General features: G+C 40.0%; 1 protein-coding gene across 1 annotated transcript in view; it reads left to right on the top strand.

Moving 5' to 3' along the window:
- The window catches only part of HLCS (holocarboxylase synthetase), a 106401-nt gene that overhangs the window by 23986 nt on the left and 60367 nt on the right, over positions 1–22048 (top strand). The window contains exon 6 of the mRNA XM_008635289.2: positions 8648–8919. Within this exon, the coding sequence (XP_008633511.2) occupies positions 8648–8919 (272 nt within the window). The remainder of the gene's footprint in view (positions 1–8647; positions 8920–22048) is intronic.

Here is a 22048-nt window from a genome sequence, read left to right as displayed (position 1 = left end):
GCTAATTCCAAGATTTTCGACAAACAATTTTGTTGTTAGTTTAAAAAAAAAAAAAAAACACCAGGTTTGGTACCAAATAAAAATAGTATTATGTGATAGCTGTTTAAGAGAGCCAGTTTTAGCTGCTGGATATATTGCATCTAATTTATTGCCCTATTAGCTGAGAACAAAATTCTTCTGTATTTTTTTCCTAGTCCATACAGAATATTTTTGAGAGTAATTTAATATATGTGTGTACAGCATTTAAGGTTAGATTTATATCTTAATTTATTCTTCCAAACATGACTTTGATTATATAATTTAAAAAAAAAAATCAACCCACTTTAATATGCATAATGCTCAGATTTTAATGCAAAAGTGGAATGTCTTTTCCTTTCTGCTTGCTTTTCCTAGGCTTATTTTTAGCCCAGTTGCACATAGGCTCAATTTACTGTACACTTTCCCTTCAGAAAAATAACAATTTTGTTACAAAGTAGGTGTCACGAAGAATTAAACACCCGGCCCGTAATTTCTCACACCTTTTCCTGGTAGGATAAATCACCACCTCGCAGGCCTCTGATTTATCAGCCTTTTTGTGAAGTGTTACGTGGTGATGTTGTGTCAAAGGTGGACCTTGTTCCTCTGGGTCCTTCCCCCTCAAAGGCAGATTTATGGGCTGGGGCAGCAAACGTGTCCCAATTACGGGGCTGTTGTGGGACCAGTTCCGCTCTCAGAGCTGCTCATGCACTCTTTAATTTCTGAGATTCAAAGCTGCAGGCTGGTAAATGAGATTTTCTCCTGTGATTTTTGTATCCTTTACTTTAAACTAAAATTTTATTATTGACTGATACCGAGCCTAAACTTGGTTTTTCGTGTAACGCGTCGACGGTGCGTTTGTAATCAATTAGAGAAGTCCTTATTTTATTGTTGTGTGTGGATATGGAGTTGGCTTAGCTTTAATAAAACATTTTGGATTGTTTTCACACAACTCCCTTTTGCTCTTTTTCACCACGAGACACAGACTGATTAGCAAATTCCGTTCTTAGCAGGAACCTCGAGTAGGCCTCAAAAGCAGCGCGAGCCACGAGAAACGAGTGCAGTGTTGTAAAACCCTGCTCCATCAACCTGAGGAGTTTTTAAGTAGACTTTTGGCCTTTCAGATGGAATATGCTTCCCTTCCCAGTGTCCTGGGCTTTTTTTCCACATGCGTGGACGGCCCCAGGATTTTTTTTGCCTTTTTTTTTTTTTTACAGCTACGCTTTCAGTTCTGGATGACGTTTAGCCTTTGACCCAGGCACTTTCTTACAATAAACAGTTTGTTGATGAGAGCAGCTGCTGGGAAGATTGTTTCCAGACTGTTCTGCCGCAGCTGAGGAAGGAAGGGAAGGAAAATCTGGGATGCACCTTACGGCCTCCTCCCCGTTCCTCCCCTCGGCTCTGGTTTGTGCTGAGCAAACCTCCAGCACCTATTCCCATCCTGCTTGTGCCTTCTGGTATCCCAGCTCCCAAGTGGAGCACTCTGCTAAAGCCAGGAGAGATGCAGAGATAGCAAACTTGATGTGAAGACCATAATTAATTTCTTTATGGATTATTTTTAACCTATTGACTCTCATTTGTCATTATTTTCTCAGCAAAAAGGAACATCCTGACTTATTTTTCATTATCAGTGAATCCTGACCTGGGCCCTGCTGCCTGTTTCCCAGGATGGGCTGCTGCCCGTTGGATAAATGAATTTTCTGCCTACACACAGTGCTTTTTAAAGCTAAATTTAATTCTGGATTCAGATTCAGGCAGGGATTTATGAGCAGTTGCTGGACGTGTAGTGCGGGAATGGGTTGAAATCTAAGATGCTTCGTGTTCAAAGCAATGGGGCTGCAATAAAAAGGATAAGGATACCTTGCAGCACTTTGTTAAAAATCTTGCCCTTTTTTGGATGAAGTATTCCACATATCAGTTGGGAAAATGGATCCACTCCTATCCGTGGCTGTTTCTGCTGGGATGATGCACTGTGTTTATGTAATGCAATACTTGTTTTTAAAAACACACTGAAGAGTGGAGACAAAAATAAGGCACTTGACTAAGTCTCTGGAATGATCTTTCAGAAATGATGAGCTTTTTCTGCCTCCCTTCAGAAAGCACATCATAGACTGAAGTAGCCCAAACCACTGGAGACTCCTAAAAGTCAGATTGGTTGGGAATTGAAAAAGTTGCCAACCCTGCCATCTTTCTAAATGTTCTTCTGTGCTTTGTGCAGTCAAAATCTCCTGGTTTGCACCGTGTCTCAGTTTAGGAAATATAAAAATATTATTAATAAACTGAAACAGATTTCCAGGCTGTGCAGAATCCTGGGAATGCACAGCAAGTACCAGCCAAGTAACTCCAGTTCATGAGAACATGAAATGAAAATGTGCCTCGGTTGTAGGACAATAAAATCTTTATGAAGTTCTTCAGGCCATGGGGAAAGGAGGGAGTCGAGAAATGGGGATTTCTCTCCTTCCTAAGGTTTTTACCCTGTGAACTAAAACACCACCAGTGAAAATAATGGCCTGAAATTAATTGTAAACAGTTAATATTAAAGGAGTTTTCTAAATGCTGCCTAAAAACTGGATTAGTTTGAGTACTTCTTGTACTTCCAAACAGATTTTTAATGTGTTGTAAATAGGTTTTGTGTTTAAAAGTTGTTTGTTCCCTTTGTTTCAGTTGTTATAAAATCCCTCTCCAAGCTTGCACTTCCTTAAGTCTGGAAGGGCAACACTGAGGACTCTAGGTGTGGATGTGCAGTTTGGGAATGTTATTAAATATTAATAACATCAGCATTGAAAATATTATTATTATTATTATCTAATGAGATCTAATACCTGTTCTGCATCCTCTCCAGTTCCTCTGTGATCACCAAGAGATGATCTTTCCTCCTTTCTCTATCAAATTTTTGTGGTTTGCTTTTTTAATTTCCTTCTTATTTCTTCAAACTTTTCCTAAAGGAAAAGTCATTGCACTTTGCTTTTAAGGGAAAACGATGCATTTTAATGAAAGATTGAGGCAGTAAGCTTAATATATAGTATTTTACAAAGCCTCATTAAAAGGTAATGTAGACATGGTAGGGTTTGAAATGAATAAAGATAGGAGATAACATCATGTGTATTTAAAGTAAGGAAATAAATATTTATATATTATATATTATATATTATTATATATTAAAAAAATTTTTTTTCAGTGATGTTAAATATTGTTTCTCTTGGATTCAAGAGATGCTATCGAAGCTCTCCTGTGGTTAATTTAAATTTAACACCCTCAAACCTGCAGGGCTGTTGAGCAAAGCTGTGTAAGACAAGGAGAACATGGCTATATTTTTGTCTGTATGTGTCTGTGCAGGTGTGAATTTTTGTATTTAAGTTGAACTCCAAGCCCAACTCTTCATTAAAATATGTCCTTTTCTATCAGTGTTGATAGAGAATCCACGGGGATGAAATATATACATTGGAGATCCTACTTGAATTGTGTAATATTCCTTTGGGAACAGGCAATTCTGATAAAAAAAAAAAAAAGCAGATTTTAGTCATATTGAAGGTGATGTCTGTGGTTTTGCTCCAGACAGGCTCCTCTAAAAGTTTGGTGCCTGATTCCTGTGTAATCTTGGTTTGCTTGCAGTTTACAAACATGAACGTGTAAATAAATAAATAAATAAGAAATTTAATCACTCTATCAGCTGATAATTCCATGGATCAGTGCACCAACTGCAAACTCCTCAAAAATAGAGGTAGTTCATTGGAAAACATTAGATTTTATGCAAAGGAAGGGAAAAAAGTTTCTAAATCACGTTCTGTGTCTCCAGAAAGTGAATATTTGATATACATTGGAGATCCTACTTGAATTGTGTAATATTCCTTTGGGAACAGGCAATTCTGATAAAAAAAAAAAAAAGCAGATTTTAGTCATATTGAAGGTGTGATGTCTGGTTTTGCTCCAGACAGGCTCCTCTAAAAGTTTGGTGCCTGATTCCTGTGTAATCTTGGTTTGCTTGCAGTTTACAAACATGAACGTGTAAATAAATAAATAAATAAGAAATTTAATCACTCTATCAGCTGATAATTCCATGGATCAGTGCACCAACTGCAAACTCCTCAAAAATAGAGGTAGTTCATTGGAAAACATTAGATTTTATGCAAAGGAAGGGAAAAAAGTTTCTAAATCACGTTCTGTGTCTCCAGAAAGTGAATATTTGGCCTCGCTTCACAAGCACAGCTAAAGTGCAATATTTTAATCCCATTATTGAGTGTTCAGGTGGAGCATCAGTGGTTAAAATCATCTCCTTTCCCTCACATGAGAGGAGGGAGCTGATGGGAAATGTTTGGTTCGTGGCATTGTGTTTGTAGCTTTCATTTCGTTTCGCCTCCATGTTTTTAATAGGAACCAAATGAATTTAGGCTGTGAGTGAATTTTGTCTTAACAAAGAATTCCATTGATAGAGAGTTTCGGGCCCATCGTTGGAGTTTGGGAGGAAAGAGCAGCTCCCAAATCTGCCCAGTGAGAGATATTTGAATTAATCTGTGTGTGTGCATGAACATAGAGATAAAAAAATACATCCAAATCCTATCTATATAAACAGATTGTAAGAATAAAGTCTTGGATTTGGGTTTATTTTCAACCATTATAACTGGGAGTTTATGTGCTCGGTGCAGAACTCTCATTGTTTGACAGAGCCCAGGTGCAAATAAAATCTTCTCCATCAGGAGCTGTAATTTTGTGTTATTTTATACTACAACAGAGAAGGGTCCATATGCAGCTGGTTTTTGTCTCCCTCTTTCCTCCTTGTTCAATCTCAACCTCTAAGTGAGCGTTAGGGAAAAGTGAAACTTAATGGTTATGAAATTAAAAAGAATTTTGAACAGCAAAAGCAAACTTCTGTTACGGAGCAGTTTCTGCCCACACCTGACCAAACTCTTAAAATCATAGAAAGCAGATGTGAAATGAGAAATAAAATACAGCTTTTGCTCCTCCTTCTTTATGTTGAGATTACCACAACGAGCAATTTGTGCTGGTGAGCGGAGGAGCTGAGGGTCTGCAGTGTGCAGTAGCTTAACTTTGGATTTCTGGGAATTTTGGGAATTAATGTCCTCTACATCTCCCTTCTTGCTCGGAGCTTTTCATTCAGTGCCACTCTCAGTCTGACAATCAGAATTCTTCTGGTGTGTCCCTGGGTACCAGATCAGTGCTTGGAAATTCCCAATCTCTCCTTGCTTCTCTTTAAAGGATTTAAATTGACCTTTGGAGTGTGGAGAATTTATTAGTGAGAGGTTTTGGGTAGTTTTGTTGGTGCAGTTCTTTTCTGCTTCTGGTAAGTGCTTTTTTTATAATGCATTGAAATTACATTTTTTACCATTTAAAATACGGGTAGAAACATTTTCTCCTTATAAATACTAAACTTGTAGATGAATATTTTAACTCTGAAAAGCCGAGTAGGTTTTTTGTCACCGAGTTGTTTGGTTGGGATGTCAAATTTAATTCTTACTTCGAGAAAGAAGGGAATATCTTTGCCTGTGGGAATGTACACGTGAAAAGTGTGACTGGAAGAAAAACCCCGCAGTTTTATAGGAAATAATGGCCTTAAGATGAAAAAGGACAGCATTAAATTAGGAATTGGGAAGAAATTCTTGGCTGTGAGAGTGGGCAGGCCCTGGCACAGGGTGCCCAGAGCAGCTGGGGCTGCCCCTGGATCCCTGGCAGTGCCCAAGGCCAGGCTGGACATTGGGGCTTGGAGCAGCCTGGCACAGTGGGAGGTGTCCCTGCCCATGGCAGGGGTGGGATGGGATGATCCTTAAAATCCCTTCCAACCCAAACCCTTCTGTGATTCTGCAATTCTACAAAATTAAATTTGGCTTGACTTCAGTTCTCCTGCCCAAGCCTGATGAATATCAGTTTCAGAATTTATTTGTGCCGCCCTACAACAAGTTTAGTTATTAAATGCACAAAGTATGTCGCTGGGAGGTTGGGAAATCCAGATTTTCCATGACTGTGTGTGTGAGTAGCTGCAGATCCTGTCAGAGCCTGAACACGGAACAGCTGCAGCTTCTGGGATTCCACAATCCATTAAAGCTTGGAGCAGCATCCTCCACGATTTCCAAAAAGGCCAGGGAAAGGCGTGTCCAGCAGTTCGGGTGTTCCCTGCCCTGGTGCTGGATGCCTGGGCTGCTCCCGAGGTGTCCAGGAGGTTCCTGAGCCAGCACTTGTCGTGTCAGTGGCCACCAGAGGCTGCTGCAGAACGGCGGATGCTGCTGGAATAGGAGAGGTTGGGAATTCCAGCCGGATCCTCGGGTTAAACCACACAGTTCTGACACGATTATATTCCTTTTCAATGGACTTGAAGCAGAGATTAACGCTGACTTCATATATATGTTAATTTCATTATTCGATAATGTTGTTTTTGCTGTGCCAATATAATTTGGGGACCACAGTGAAGGAAGTTCTTACAGTAAAAAATCATTTTTCCACTGTGACCAGCACTTGAAACTTTGTTAAACGTGTAAGCCATGTTTTCTTAGGAATTTGTAAAAATCCCCATCCTTGATTATGTGTTCCTCGTGTTTATATTTTTCATCAGCTCAATAAACCCTTGGACGTTATGGGGGGAAATGAACTTGAGAATTACACACATACAACAATTCTTAAATGGTTCAGTGTGTGTTAGAAGCAATGAAATCAAGAAGTTTGCCTAAAATCTATGGGGAAAAATCACTTGAAGTAATACATTCAGGAGGGTAAAAGGTTGGAATTGTGTGGCATATTTAGAATAATGGAGCATCACACAGGAATAGGTGCTACTTTGTTCTTTTCAGAAAATATTCTGAGCAAAAGTACACCAGAATTTCTGACACAGCCTCAAGCACTCTCATGATTTGTTTACGATGTCGTCACACTTTAATCTCCTTTATTTTGTAACTTAATTTCTGTAAGACTGTAAAGCCATCCTTAGGTGAGTTAAAATTATGTTTCTGAGCATAGGACTCGCACACCCAGTGCTGCTGAGTGAATTTCTGGGTTTGGAAAGCAATAGGAAAACACTCTCTGATTAAGCAGAGTTTTTCCATGTTCTCCCTGACAGAAATGAAAGCTGTAATTTTTCTAAATATCAGTTACAGCCAATCAGTTACTGTGGGTATGTAAAACAAGTAGGATAATGTGTAAGGAATTTATTTAGTCTGTCAGAGCTCTGGTGTTACACTGAGTGAAGGTGCAAATCAAAGAAATGCTCACAAAACCTTCAGTCATCATCACATCATCATTTATGATGCATAGCAAAAGATAAAAAAAGAGGGGAAAGGAAATATTTAAAGCATATTTTATCCAAGAAGTTAGACAGAAAATATTCAGAGGCAGCTTTAGAAAAGCAAGAAATGAGAAGTAATTTCTCCATAACTAAAATGTAGCTGCTGAGTCTCTCTTAGGTTGTTCTGGGGCTTAGAAGCGAGTGCCTGATGGAATTTGGGAGAAGTTACTCTTTTCTTTGTGTCCTGCTCTGCCACTGGTGCTGCAGGGCTGCAGAGCAGCCCCTCTGCTGGCACTCAGCACAGGCAGCAAAGTCGGTGAAATTTGAGAAAATGCCATTTCTGGGGGTGGAAAATCCAGAGAAGGTGTTAGGAACAAGAGCACTTCTCTCATTCCTTCTTCAGGTAGAACAGTGGGATGTGGAAAAGAGGAGTCATTCCTTGGATAGATAACTGTTTATGGGAAGTTTGCTCTTCTTTTGTGGTTTGTGGGTTTTGAAGAGTTGGGCTGGAGCTCAGAGATGTCTTGTTCAAGGGCAGGAGAGCTTAGCCCTGCCTTCAGCACTCACGTAGGAAATGTGTTCCAGTTCCCAGATACAGCAGTGATGGGAACGAGGGGCATGTGCTTGGTTAGAACCTTTTTATTTAAAAATCGCATCTCTTCCTCCTGGAAATTTGGGGGCAAGAATCATGAGTGCCTTATTTCCAGTCGAATTGGAACCACAATTTTTTGTGGTTTCATTTATCACCTAAAAGACCACTTCAACTCCCCAAAATTTAAGCTGCACACTGAGCAAAAAGTCCCAGAATCTGTGTTTGTGGCTGTTCCTAAAGACATGGCAAACATTTCATATCAAACCTCTCAAAGGAGAATTAGTTACCTCCAGCAAGAGTGATGTGTAACATTCAGAGTGTCACTACATGGGTACTAAGGGTAGTAAATCATCCCTTAGCTGAAGGCATGAGCCATTTTAGCAGAAATTCCACTGAGAAATCAGTAAGTGTTTTTCTTAGCTGCTGGTTTAGCCTTTAAATCGAGTCTTAGTGATGGACTAAAGGGCTTCTTGCAGCTGAGGATCTGAGCACGCTGAGAATCCTGCAGGATGCAGATGAGTGTGTGCATTCCATGCTTCAGGATGGAGGAAGACCACTGCAAACCCTGCTACAGAGACAAGTGAAGTTTAATTAATCTGCAAAGGAGCGTGGTCTCAACTCCAGGACAGTGTTGAGTATTCAGGCCAGGCTGGACCAGGACAAGCAGCAGAGCTCACTTTTTGAAGAGAAATGGAGTTAATTTTCCTGTTTTGAAGTAGATGATTGCTTGAATAAAAATGGACTTGGAAGAAGGTTTGTGTGTTTTCACGTGGGGCGATCTGTATTTCTTATTTTATTGCCCTTGCCCGCAGGAAATCCATCTTGCTTTCCTGAAATGGCTGGAGGGAAACGTGGATGCTGAGGGATTAAGGGCATCCAGCAAGGTGTCTCTGAAATTTGTTTCGTCCTGTGAGTCCAAAGTGGAAGTGACTCCGTCCCTGATGCCAGTGGTCACGGAGATGGGAAGTTTCTCCTCAGAACATTTCAGCCTGAAGACCTATCAGGAGCATCTCCAAACCAAGAAGCTGGGAAAGATCCTTCTTTTCACTGAGGTGACCACGACAACCATGGATCTTCTGGATGGGTAAGATGGGGATCCAGGCCATCCTGAATTAACTTTCTGATTGGGAATTCATAATTATGGTAACACACAATGTTCTGAAAGAAACTGGACACAAACCAGAGAACTTTGTGTTCACAGGATGTTAATTGATAATATATAAAATACTGAGCCATAAAGGGTGGGAAGAGATGAGTGGGTTAACTTTCTCTTGGTAGTGGAGTTTAATCTTTATTCCTCTGAACATCACCATAAGGAAATTTAATTTAATAAATATTCATATTTAGGAGATGAAATACATTCTCTAGTGCAAGTTATTTGCTAAGCCTGTTACTTGAGAAGAGTGATACCAAGCAGATTGTATCCCTAATTTTAACATTCCTATTTTCTCTCATTTCTTTTGCTGAATATTTCACTAAAATGCTCTTTAGTGCTTGGTTTGGGTTTTTAAAACATGGATTAGGGTTCTGGTAGAGGTGCTTTCATCATCACACAGATGACCCTTGTGAATGAGCTGCGGGATACCTTAGAGAAGGTTGTTCATGAGAGTTTAAATGGGATTAAGTGATAGGAAAATCACAGTTACTAAATCTCAGCTTGGAGTCTGTGTACAGAGGCTGTACTGTTGTGTTTAGTGGAAGTCTGATGGAAAAAACTGTCTTTGGGAAGTTGTTGCTCTTCAGGACAGAAACTCTAAGCCTGTTTCTACCTGCAGCTGTAAATCCTTGTGGCAGCTACTTTTGAATGTCAGGGTTCATTTATCTGCAGAAACTGCAGATGAATTTTACAGGTGAAAAATAACCTCAGGAATTTAGTTTGGGATTTTTTTCTTCAATCGAGACTAAATTGTCTGGAGTGTTATTGTCACTGATGAGTTTAACCAACAATAATGGCTTCAGTTCTCAGCCTGGGAGCCTAAACTGGGAGACTGATAAAAGTTACAGAATATTTTTTCTTGCAGGTAATAAAGGTGATTTGTTTAGAATATGTGCACACAAAGTCTGTGCACATGGGTGCATTGTAACAGTGTTTAATTAAATCACTTTGTAGTCTTGCAGTGACACAGTGACAGAATTACAAATGGTAGATTTTGCTAGAATATTGCAAGTTAGGGACAAACACAAATTTCAATTCCAAACTATTCCCAGTGTGTGCAAACATCCACACATTAAAATTGTTGCTGTCTAATTTTGCCAATCCTCTCCCCTGGATTTCCATCCTGCAGCTGATTTTGCAGTGGCTTTTGGAGAGATAGAGACTTGCTAGTTTGGTAAGAGGCCACAAAGAGTTATTTTATAGAAATACAGTTATTTGTAGCATTTGCTTCTTCATTTTTCATACTCACAGCATGTTCAGCCCACAGGGTTGAAAGGACTGTAAGAAACTGGTGATAATTCAATAGATCAAGAGGTTTCTTCCCTCCCAGTTGGTTTTGGTTCTCAGTAACATTATTCCTATATCTCAATAAGATGAAGTGTTTAATTCAGAGTTTTGGGATTTGATTTGGATCAAGCTAAATAGAATCTGACCAATTTATGAGTGATTAATTATCAAGGCAAGGGAGATAAGAGAACTGGTCTTGGTTTTTCCGATGTGTTTAAAGGTTGCTTTTTTATTTTAAGTAATCCAAATACAATGAAGTGCTTACAGATGTCAGTCTTGAGGATTTCCCCCATCATGATGAAGCTTAAATAGTTAATTTTCAGGTAAATTGTAAGCTACGTCTCCTAGCTCCATGTGTCTTCTGGTAGGAAGATGGTCCTAGGCAGATCATAATTTGAATTATTAATTTTTAAATAATCTATCTGAGATTAAATTAATTTTACAAAAAGACCTTTGTTTTATGAAGTTAAAATATTTTTCTTAAGTATTATGGGTGATGCTGTAAGTACTTGGTTGTCATGGGTAATAGAATACTGTAATCCTTGTGACTTACAGTCCAGTAAAGAACCTTGAGATTTAAATGATAACATTTCATAAATCTCTAGAAATTGATGCAGAAATTAGGTAATTTTTATTGAGGGACAAAGTTGTCCGGTCTTAAAGCTGCTTCCAAAGGAACCAATATAAATGTTAGGATATGTGTGTGGTGCTTGGTCTAATTGCCAGCTCTGAATGAAAGGAAAACACATCTCAGGGAAAATAATTTCCTTTGCTTGAAGAAAAAATAGTTACTTATTGATCCTTCAGGATTCCCAGAAAAACATTGCACCACTTTGCTTATGTAATCAGGCATTGCATGAGGGACTCTGTTAGGGACTCCCAGATTTGACTCTCTCAAATTTTACCAAGTTTTGATGGTTAAAAATATGATACAGACACCTCAAGAACTTAATGACTGGGATTTGTCGTAAAATAAATTGTTTAATTAGTGGCTTATCAAAAAAATTCAGCATTTAACTTTTGTGACTTCTCATTTTTTCGTACTCTGCCACCAACTGGATGCCAAACTTCTGTCTCCCTTGTCCACTTCCCCAAACCTCCATACCCCCCAAAAATGAAGAGATGGAAGGGGGAAAAGGGGGCTGGAATTAATTTAATGGCTGAGCAACCTCACAGTAGAGAAACAGCCGGAGCCTAATAGGGGCCTTTGTCTGCATTTCCACCCTGGCTGGGAACGTGCCAGTCAAAAGTCAGGCAGGAGGAACAGGTGGGAACTATTAGACCTGTCATAAAGTTTGAAAAATTGATTCTGGAGGCTGAGGGAATAGATTGGACTTGACAGTGTTGTCCTAAAGATTCTAAGGGAAAGTTGTGTCGTTTAATTTGGGATCCCTTGATTGTTCATTAGCTCTCCAGATGGCAGGGCCTGGTGGTTGAGGCATTTGGCGCTCACTGTACTGTCCCTGGCCTGAATTCGTGTGTCCTGAGGTCACAGCAAAGTGGGAATTCACCTGTAGGTGCCCAAAATTAAATGGCATTGGCCTAATTGTGAAATAAAAATTCCTTCAAATGTCATATGTTGTTTCAAACGATCAAAATTCCTTCTGTGATTTCGTGGTAGAAGTACTTTCAGTCTGTTTTTTAAAGCATTGCCATTTTTATTTCTCAAACTGAAACTCCCCAAACATTAGAACCTTGGGGATTTTTTCTCTAGAAGGAAATGGTTTCTGTGAGTTTCAGAAACCTCTCCTTCACGGATGTTTATCCTAATGCCACCTGACCAGGTTAACCCTGCCAGAAGCAGTTCCACTTTCTGTGTCTCCTCAGAGCATCCCTGGGAGGGCAGGTTTTAAAATGAAGCCATTGTTTTTGTGGCTGTGTCTGGTGTAGGGATACAAGTGTTCCATTATAGAGACACACTTACTACACTCGTAAGACTTGAGATTAACAAAGAAATACTCCTATTTCTAATATTTCTGCCTACCCTAATTGGCTTGGTTACATGAGCATTTCATTAAAATTAAATTAATTAGATATAAATTTCAGTTTTATGCTTTATCTTAGATCCTGTTTCAATATTTTAGTTGGCAGAAAAGTTGATTTACACATGACTAAGCCAGCATGGGATATATTGTGTATGAAATGCCATTGTGGATCCCTTTTCCCCAATATTTAAGAAGCACAAAGTGCCATTGTTAGGGAAGGTTTGACACAAAAGTGGTGAATTTTAGTGGAAGTGAAATGTTGGCTGGGGTTCCTTTCATAACTGCTGCGTAGGATATTTAAATAAAATGTCAGTTGAGAATAAACAATTTCCAAACAGCTAAAAGCTTTGCAGAAGAAAATATTTTCCTTTGTTGGTGCCCTTTTACTTTCCTAGATTCGTATTGTTGAATGTTGAAAAATTGAACTACAGTTCTAATTTTGGCAAGTGGGCATGAAGACTCATTTTATTTGAAAACTCTTGGTTTACTTGAATTGAAATATGGATGGTGCTGATGCAGGTCTGAGTTAAGGAAAAACAGTGTGTAATTGAAGGAGATGGGAATGGCACTTCAGGGGCAAACAAGCTGAGACTGACAAACTGTGTTATGGACTGGGGGAGGTTTAATTTGGTTTTCAAGTCCTTGTGATGTTTTACTCTGGGTTTGGTTATTCCTTGCACCTTGGTGATCCCCCTTATTCTCCACTGAAACTGTATTTTTACAAAACTGAATTAAAATCAGGGAGATTGTGGGGAATGGGTTGAAATGACACTTAAAGGTAGAAACTTGGCAATTAGTGTAGGCTTTGCAAAATATGTCACAAAGTCACCATGCTGCTTCTCATTTCATGGGCAGCTGGATCCACCATTCTTCCCTGGGAGGCTGGGCAGGCCCTGGCACAGGTTTTTGAAGGAAGCTGGGGCTGCCCCTGGATCCCTGGCAGTGCCCAAGGCCAGGCTGGACATTGGGGCTTGGAGCAACCCGGGATAATGGAAGGTGTCCCTGCCATGGCAGGGGTGGCACTGGATGAACTTTAAGATCTCTTCCCACCAAAACCATTCCATGATTCCATGATAATGTTTGTATTTTAGCATGGTGAGACTATCCTGTACATTTTCAGTCTGCTAAAAATGAGTATTTTATTACCCACATTACCAGTTTGTATAAATTAACCCCCTACACCCTCCTCCCTCAGGAATTTTGGCTGGGGAGCTGGGGAATACCCTGGCATGCAGGAAGGATTCTTCCTTGGAGGAAAGGCACCTTTCTCTCAGGAAATTGGAAATTTAAATAGGAAATTTTAAAACCCTGTGCTGTTCAAGAGTTTACATGCATTTAAACACTGTACATATTCTATACTCAATCTTTTCTGCAGCTACATAACCCAAAAATGTTTTGTCAGTTTGGATATCAAGGTCACAATAGTTCATACTACCTTTAAAAGCTCAGATCCCTTGATTTTGTTAAAGTGTAGGATGGGATAGGAATGCTTTGCTTGGCTAATGTCTTACTTAAAATCCAAAGTTAGATACTAAGAGCAATAGACCTGCTCTTTAGATATAGGAATATATGTATATATATATATGTATATCGTATTTCTTCATTACTTACATCACTTTTATTACTAACTTTTAAACTTCCATTTCTTAATTTATTTATATGATTGAAGGACTTTTTGTCCTCAAAACAAAAATTGGTGTGTTAAATAGCTGCTTCTGCGCTTTTCTTCCTTAAGGGTGTTTTTTATATTCAGTATTTTGTGCCTTCCTTTGGTGCTGAAGATCAGCTCAAATAACACAGTAAGGTTTGTTTCCCTTAAATCAAATCAAATTAAGTTCAACAGTCGGGGGTTTTTTGCTAATTTAGTTTTATATGTATAATATTTCATACTTTATTCTGCCATTCATTTATGGGTAGTGATTTGCACCAGCCAGTGCTGGAGAAAGCTCAGCCTGATAACAAAAGATCGTGCAGGAATTCTTGTGACACAGCCAAGAGTCTGTTCCCTCCCTCGCCTGTAAAAAGGGAGGAATTCGGAAGTTTTTGGCACTGATTTGGTCCTGTGCCATTCCCAGACTCTTCCCATACCATTTTCCACGACACACTTGCTGAAAGATTTCTCTATTGGGATTTGTCGTCTCCTTTGCGTCGATTTTCCCTGATTTTCTTTCCACCTGTTGTGCACCATTCCTGAGGGCACCGAACAATCAGGTCCCTATTTTCCTGTCACGCACCTTGTGTGCCTGATTTTCCATGGAATTGAAGGCAAATGTGCCCTTCTTTCTTTTTTTATTGTGTAAAATTAGTGGATTTTCTTCCTGTTAACGGAGTGGGCCCCCCGCTTGCAGTGCAGAGGGAGGTTTGGCATTCCCAATGGGAATTGAATCATAAAAAAAAGATACCCTTTTTGCAGAGCAATTAACCCGTGTTGAACTCTGATAGGAGATTGGATTTCCCTGCTGCTGGAAGTTCCTGAACAATCCCCATTATCACAGGGACACAAACACAGCCTCGGAGCACCCTTCAATCTGAGGGGAATCATTCCTTCAATCTGAGGGGAATGGTTCCTTAAATCTGAAGGGAATTGTTCCTTAAATCTGAGGGGAACCATTCCTTAAATCTGAGGGGCATAATTCCTTAAATCTGAGGTGAAAGAGTCGTTCCTTAAATCTAATGGGAACAATTCCTTAAATCTGATGGGAACCATTCCTTAAATCTGAGGGGAATCATTCCTTAAGTCTGAGGGGAATCATTCCTTAAATCTGAGGGGAAGGACTCATTCCTTAAATCTGATGGGAACCATTCCTTAAATCTGAGCGGAATCATTCCTTAAATCTGAGGGGAAGGAATCATTCCTTACATCTGAGGGGAAACCCTGGAAGGCTGCACAGTTAAAACAAGAGTGAAGGAATGGTCATGGCAGGGCTACAGTCACATTTTGCTGGTTTGTTTTACACGGTGCTGTTTTCATGCCCACATTTTAAATAACAGGAATTTGGTAATAAAGTGAAAAAATTGAACGCTGAAGTTTCAAATCATCACAGCTTTTTGAAGAGGAGGACTAACTTGAGGCACATGACTCACATAACAGAATACAATATGCCATAACAAATATGGTATCTTGTTATATGTAATATTAAATGCAACATACTATGTGTATATTATTGCTATTGGTTTGCTAATTCCATGGCTGTCAATTTTGCTCTGGAATTCTAACTTTTATTTAGGAAGAGGAAATGTTGCCTAAGCTTAAACTGCCCAGAAGTACTCAGGGATTAATATTTGTACTTCATTGAGAAAGATATCCTTGTCTTCATCAATAGCCAACTTACTGCCTTTTTACATGAGCTCAGATCAGAAAATAGTCTTAAATAAAGTCATGTGCTTCTAAAAATAATTTTAAAACCTCAAAACCAGGCATAAATCAGTGTAGGACAGTGTATGGACTTAAAAAGGGGAGGGCATGGCATAGAAAAATTAGGTATGTTATTAATGACAGAAACATTGAATGGTTTGGGTTGGAAGGGATGTTAAAGATCAGCCCATCCCACCCCTGCCATGGGCAGGGACACCTCCCACTGTGCCAGGCTGCTCCAAGCCCCAATGTCCAGCCTGGCCTTGGGCACTGCCAGGGATCCAGGGGCAGCCCCAGCTGCTCTGGGCACCCTGTGCCAGGGCCTGCCCACTAATAATATGATCAACTTCCCCACTCCCTAATTAACCTCAAAGAGTAGCTTGGACTTTGGACAAACCCTGGATTTGCATTTTTCCCCCAAACGTCTTCATTATAGTTGTTACAATCATTAGACTAATAAAGGAGTGTATCAACAGTGTTGCATTCAGATAAAACACAATAGGAGTTAGACATCTAGGTGATTTGATAATGTGTTTGATTAACAGATTGCTGCCCTCATTATGGACAGGGGCTTTTGGAGAGGGATTTTTCGCAAGGGATGGAGTGACAGGACAAGGGGGAATGGCTTCCCAGTGCCAGAGGGCAGGGCTGGATGGGATCTTGGGCAGGAATTGTTCCCTGGCAGGGTGGGCAGGCCCTGGCACAGGGTGCCCAGAGCAGCTGGGGCTGCCCCTGGATCCCTGGCAGTGCCCAAGGCCAGGCTGGACATTGGGGCTTGGAGCAGCCTGGCACAGTGGGAGGTGTCCCTGCCATGGCAGGGGGGGAATGGGATGATTTTTAAGGTCTCTTCCAACCCAAACCATTCTGGAATTCTATGAAAGATCCAAAGGCTGAACTACAACCAAATGCAGTTGCACGAAGTCCAAATGATTCCTTGGAGATTTCAGGCTCTCTTTGTGACTACGCCGGGAAAAGAGAATCAGATTTGTTAGAAACTCAAAGTTAGATCGCAGCTTCCCGTTTCCATTTTGCACATCTCCATCTCTTTGCCCTTGTTAGATTGAAATACAAAAATAAAAGAAAAAAGAGAGGTTGGGTTTACTATGGAAGCAAAGTAGGAGCTGGGAAACTTAAAGCACCTCTGCCTGGGGAAGTTCACACAACACCTGTTCTGGTGTGGTTAAGAATAAGGACACTGATTTTTGTTTATTCTTATGCTGCCAGTCAGAAGAGAGTGATTTAATTTCAGAATTGATTTGAATTGCTTGTTTCCAGAGCCAAAAACTCTGAAAGCTTGTGTAGTTTCTAACTTAAGCAGTAAACTTAGAAAATCCCACAGAATCTGAATTCTTGCCCTAAATCCCACTGGCCTAATTTATTTTCGCTTATAGTCCTAGTTAAAATATTTTAAGAATCTGTTTGTATTCAAACGAGGGCTTGCATTTATCACACCTCATATCATTTAGCCTGAAATGTCATGGCCTGGAGAATGGTGTGTAAAAAAAAGTGAGGTTCCCCCACTGCAGCTTTGTGATCCCCAGGATTGCTATAAAATCCTGTACCTCATGTTGCTCTCCAGAAATTTACTGGCATTGTTCTTGTTGCTGAACTGTTAAACGTAGATGAACGTCCAAAGATTTTTTGTAAACTTGAACTGACACTATTTTTACACTGCTTTTACTGATGATATTATCTTACCTCAAAAAAAAACCCCCGAAACCCAGAAGTGTTTTACAGGATTCTTTGCAAACACAAAGCTTTCATGGCATGTTGCATTAAGGAGTTGTGGGATGCAGCTATGAAGTGTCCCATGGATATTTTTAATTGGATTTATGTTCAAATGCATCACCAGGCTGTCCATCCACTGAGGAAGATGAAGAGGGATGCTGAAGAGAAAACTGGAGGAGGAAGAAAAGTAGGGAGATGGAGCTGGAACCACAGAAAGGAGGAAATAAAAATTCAAGGGAAACAAATTTTTACTGATTATTCTTAAGCAAATACTCCAAGCTTGAGGTAAAATAAGTGGGATATAGGGAGATTGCAGTATTAATTGGGGAAAAATCGATATCAATGCTCTTATCAAACCAATTAATAATGATCAAAAGCCCGAAACTCCCCTGTTCAGTTGGCAGATTGTCAACTGAAATATAATTTGCTCAGTGTTTAGGTTGGATTTTTCTGAAGTTAAAGACTGGCAAGAATTCCAGTTAAGCACGTGGTGGCTCCATTCCTAATTGTTTTGTTTTAATTAGGAATTGGGGAATGTGAGGAAAGAGGAGCACCTTTGTTTTGTTGCCACTAAATTACAACTTTGCTTGTGGTCATAACCTTGAATCTGCAAATGATGATGTCCTGCTCTGCTGGTTTATTTTTAATCATCCTTTTAGTCTTTCCTACAGTCATAACAATATTTAAACACCTAATCTGAATCCCACAGATTGCTTGTATTTCATGCTTTTAAAAATGCAATTTGCAACATACCACATTCTACTTTTTGGATAAAAAAATATTAAAAATATTCACCGAATTGCATCTGTTATGTGACAATAGAAAAGCTTCAGAGTTCAGATGATCCTGAAGGCCCCTTCCAACCCAAACCATTCCATGATTCTATGATTTTATGATTTATTAGCAACAGATAATGTATAAACTCTGTATGGAGCGTGGTGCCAGATGTGAGAGATAAAAGGAATTGCTGGTGGCCACCTGCTTTACTGCACATTTCAGCTCTGCTGTGGTGGTTGATGTCATGAAGAATTCATGTGATAGACAGTCATTTAAAGTTAGCAGACCATGGCAGGTTAGCAAGGAGTGATGCTTGAGGAATGTTGACGTATCCATCTGTTTGAAAAACAGAACAGCCACCTTTTGCCAAGGTTTTGAAGAGCAGCTGTGAGTGGGTATTTGGGTTTTTCTTGTGGTAGGGAAGAACCAAAGAGCTTGAGTGTGAAGCTGTTGGAAAGTCAGGGCAGTGCTTCCGTTTGAGGTGGATAAGGTATAACTTCCTGTTGCTACAGTTTGCTTAATTAGTGCCAATTATTAAAACTAGAAATTGCAGAACTTAAGTCTTTCTTTTAAAAAAATATAATTTCTTCTTAAAATAATTCCAATAGTTGCTGCCTGATAGGTGAAAACCAATAAATCAGAAGAAATCGATCTTATTTCAGTTAGAAACTCAAATCTTGGCTTGGTATATACTAGAAAAAAACCTTTTTTTTCAGCTATGGGTTGCAGAAATAGCAATTTATGGTGGGGTTTTTTCCCCATGTGTTTTATGCAGAAATAGGAGTAGACAAGAAGAGGTACAGAAATGCCTTTTTGGGGTGTCTGCAAGGAGAGCTGTAAAACACTGTACACTTAGTGCTAATTGACTTGCCAGAAATTCAACCCAGAATTGTGTGGAAACCAGAGAGTGAAAGGAGCATTGAAACCATTCACTCTGAAGAGTTTTAGTCCAATTTTTTGGAGGAGGATGGAAGGAAAGGGGAATTGTATGGGAGAAAAATGGGAATTTTCTTATTTTACAGAGTCCAGATTGGTCACTCAGCAGATCCTGTTCCATTCAGGATGTCTGCAGGTCATCATCATCACTGCTGGAGGTGTGAGGCTCTTCCACACTCCTCTGGTTTTTATTCCAGCATGGCATGGACAGGGAATGTCTGGTAGGAGTGTGTGGGAGTCTAGATAATTGGAATATTAGGACCCTACCAAATATCCTGTTATTTATCTAATGCACTGTTTGGATGTTTCAGCACTCAGTGGTCATCAGAACAGATAAAATTATTCATTGATGAATTCTCTTTCACCAGTAACTGGGGAGCAGCTGGATAGAAACTGTAGCCCTTTCCCTGTGAGGAAAAAGGGAATATTCTCCACTTGGCCAGGGCTGTAACAGGGGGTGTTGATGACAACAGAATTATATTGGTTTGGAGGGAAAATGGTAATCTGCTGTGAGGCCTGAGCTTAATAAACTGGTGTGCCAACAGCAGAGGTTAAGAAGGGTGAAAATGATCTATTTTGATGCTTTGCCAAGGTAAGCAGTGAAATATTGTGAGCATGAACCAAGTGAGATGGAATGTTTGGGATTTGGAGCCCAAAATCCCAGCCAGGGAGTGACAATTCTTAAGTGCTGGAGTGCAGCAGTAGATGAATGCCTGCCTTCCTTCCTTCCTTCCTTCCTTCCATCCTTCCTTCCATCCTTCCTTCCTTCCTTCCTTCCCTCCCTCCCTCCCTCTGAGGTGCTTATTTTAAAACACTTCTTGCCTTGCCTCACCTCTCTGCCCATTCTGTATCTCATCTCTCATGCCAGATGTGCCACATGCAGATTAGCCACAGCTCATAAAGTGTGGTAACCCAGGACTTCCCAACATTTTGGGTGTCAATTTTCCTTTTATTTAACTGTTCTCTTAACTTGTGTCAGGAAGGCTTTCTAGAAATAGAGTGCTTACAGCTTTTTTATTTAAATCCTCATTCTTCCAGTGTTTTAAACACACACTTCATTCAGCTCTTTACAAAAATACCTTCAAATGGTGTTAAAAAAAGAAATGTGAACATAGGGGTTGCATTCACTGGATCGAGAACCAAGTTCTCGTCATTATTTGGCTACGTCTGCATTTATCTAATATCCAGCAAAACCTTCTTGGAAATAGGGATTAAGTTTTTTTAGTGATGGTAACTATACAAGGAAAGCCTAAGCTAAATTTAGATTACAAAGGATTAGATCAGAGATGAGTAAAATATAAAAAAATAACACCAAGAGTCCAACTGTGCTCTAATTCCTTTTGCATTTTCCTTGTGCTGTGAGATGATTCAGATGAGTTTTTTATGCCTGTGTTTATCTGTACCCTGTGGTGGCTTGGGAGACTTCACAGATGAATTTGGTTGGAGATGAAATTGGGGTGTTTTTTGTACCACAGTGCTCCAGGCTCCCTGCTGTGGGCTTCCCAGAGGAGATGCCAGGCAGTTTTGTGGAGCTGTGAATGCTCATCCATCCTGGCTGGCTGTCACATCCAGCACAGGCCTGGGGGACACAACTGAACTGCTCTCCACCAAATCAGGATGGTTTTTCCTTTATTTAACAAAATCAGTAAACATCAAATTAAAAAAAAAAAATCAAGTTTTGCCCAGTCTGTACAAACTTTGACCACATAATTATTTTAAAAACTTCATTAATGTTGTGTATTATGAAATATCCTTTAATTTTTTTTTAAAATCACTGACTAATTGTTTTGTTTTCAATCTGTCATGTGCTCCACTCTTTCTGAAGGTCTTTTTTTCACTGTGTGATATTAAGGTCACCCAGGGAACGTGCTGCAAGGCAGAAGTATTTGCCTACTCTGTGTTTGCAGTTTTATGTGTTCTAGTAAAGCTGAGGTGCTTCCTTCTGGTTTTCAGGTTTTCCAAACACATTCACCAGCTCAGCTCAGTGGCTCAGACCCACCTCATTCCAAGAGGGGTGGGAATCTGATCCCTAGATGTGGTTTTCCCAAAGTAGGTGATTATTGGGGTGTGTGCCATCGGTGCCTGGCTTTTGCACCAGACCTCAGAGGGGTTTAGCTCTTCCCAGCACTGGTTCCATTCACCTTCGGGGTTTTTTTTTCTGTGTGAACACGTTCTGGAGGGTGGAAATGCTGCTGGTGGTGTTAATGGGATGTGTGTGGTGTCTGCACTGCTGGCCAGGGATCTCAGCTGGGTTTGGTTTCAGAAAATGGGAGCTGGTTTTGTGTCCACCCTGACTTCACCTCCGCCTGTTTTGGAGCCCCAGCTGTGGGGCAGATGCTCACACTGAGGGTTTGTGTTTCAAGCAGAATCAAGAAATTCTCAGGGTACCTTATTTGCTTCTGCTCCAGAGTTTTCTCCTTCAGAGTCAGCCAGTCCATAATCGTGGGTACAGAACTGTTGGTCTTTTGTCAAAATCTGCTGCCTGGAACCTGTTTCCTTAAACTTCCCCTTTTCTCTGGGCTGCTTCTCTTCTGCCAGACCACAATTGGTGAGTACGACCCACAGTGGAAAAGAAAATCTCTTCTGCTTGTTCACCTCTATCAACTCCAAATTTTATCACTACCTGCAAGAAACTCTGATAAATTTATGTTTATTTTGCTCTTCACTATATCCATGTCCTTTATTTTGATTATTCAAAGGTCCAGGCTGTTGTTTGTTGGTCTTACACACCTTGTGTGAGTCCATGACAAATGATCTGGTCCCCTAAAAACAGCAAAGGTCCTCATCCTGTCCTTCCTTTGCATTTTTTGCTTTGTTCCTGAAATTAAAATCCCCTTGCCTTAACCATTCCCCTTTTTCCCCCCCCCTAACTACAGATAATAGTTTAAAACCTTATTTTTAAGCAGTTTTAGGTGGAAGGGGACTCACAAATGAAGGCCAGAAGTAGCACTGGCCATGAAGTACTTGGTATAGTATTTTCCCTGCAATA

Source organism: Corvus brachyrhynchos, unplaced genomic scaffold, assembly GCF_000691975.1.
Source record: "Corvus brachyrhynchos isolate BGI_N302 unplaced genomic scaffold, ASM69197v1 scaffold434, whole genome shotgun sequence".
NCBI classification, from domain to species: domain Eukaryota; kingdom Metazoa; phylum Chordata; class Aves; order Passeriformes; family Corvidae; genus Corvus; species Corvus brachyrhynchos.
The sequence above is the reverse complement of the archived record's forward strand: the minus strand, read 5'-3'. Positions and strand labels throughout refer to the sequence as shown.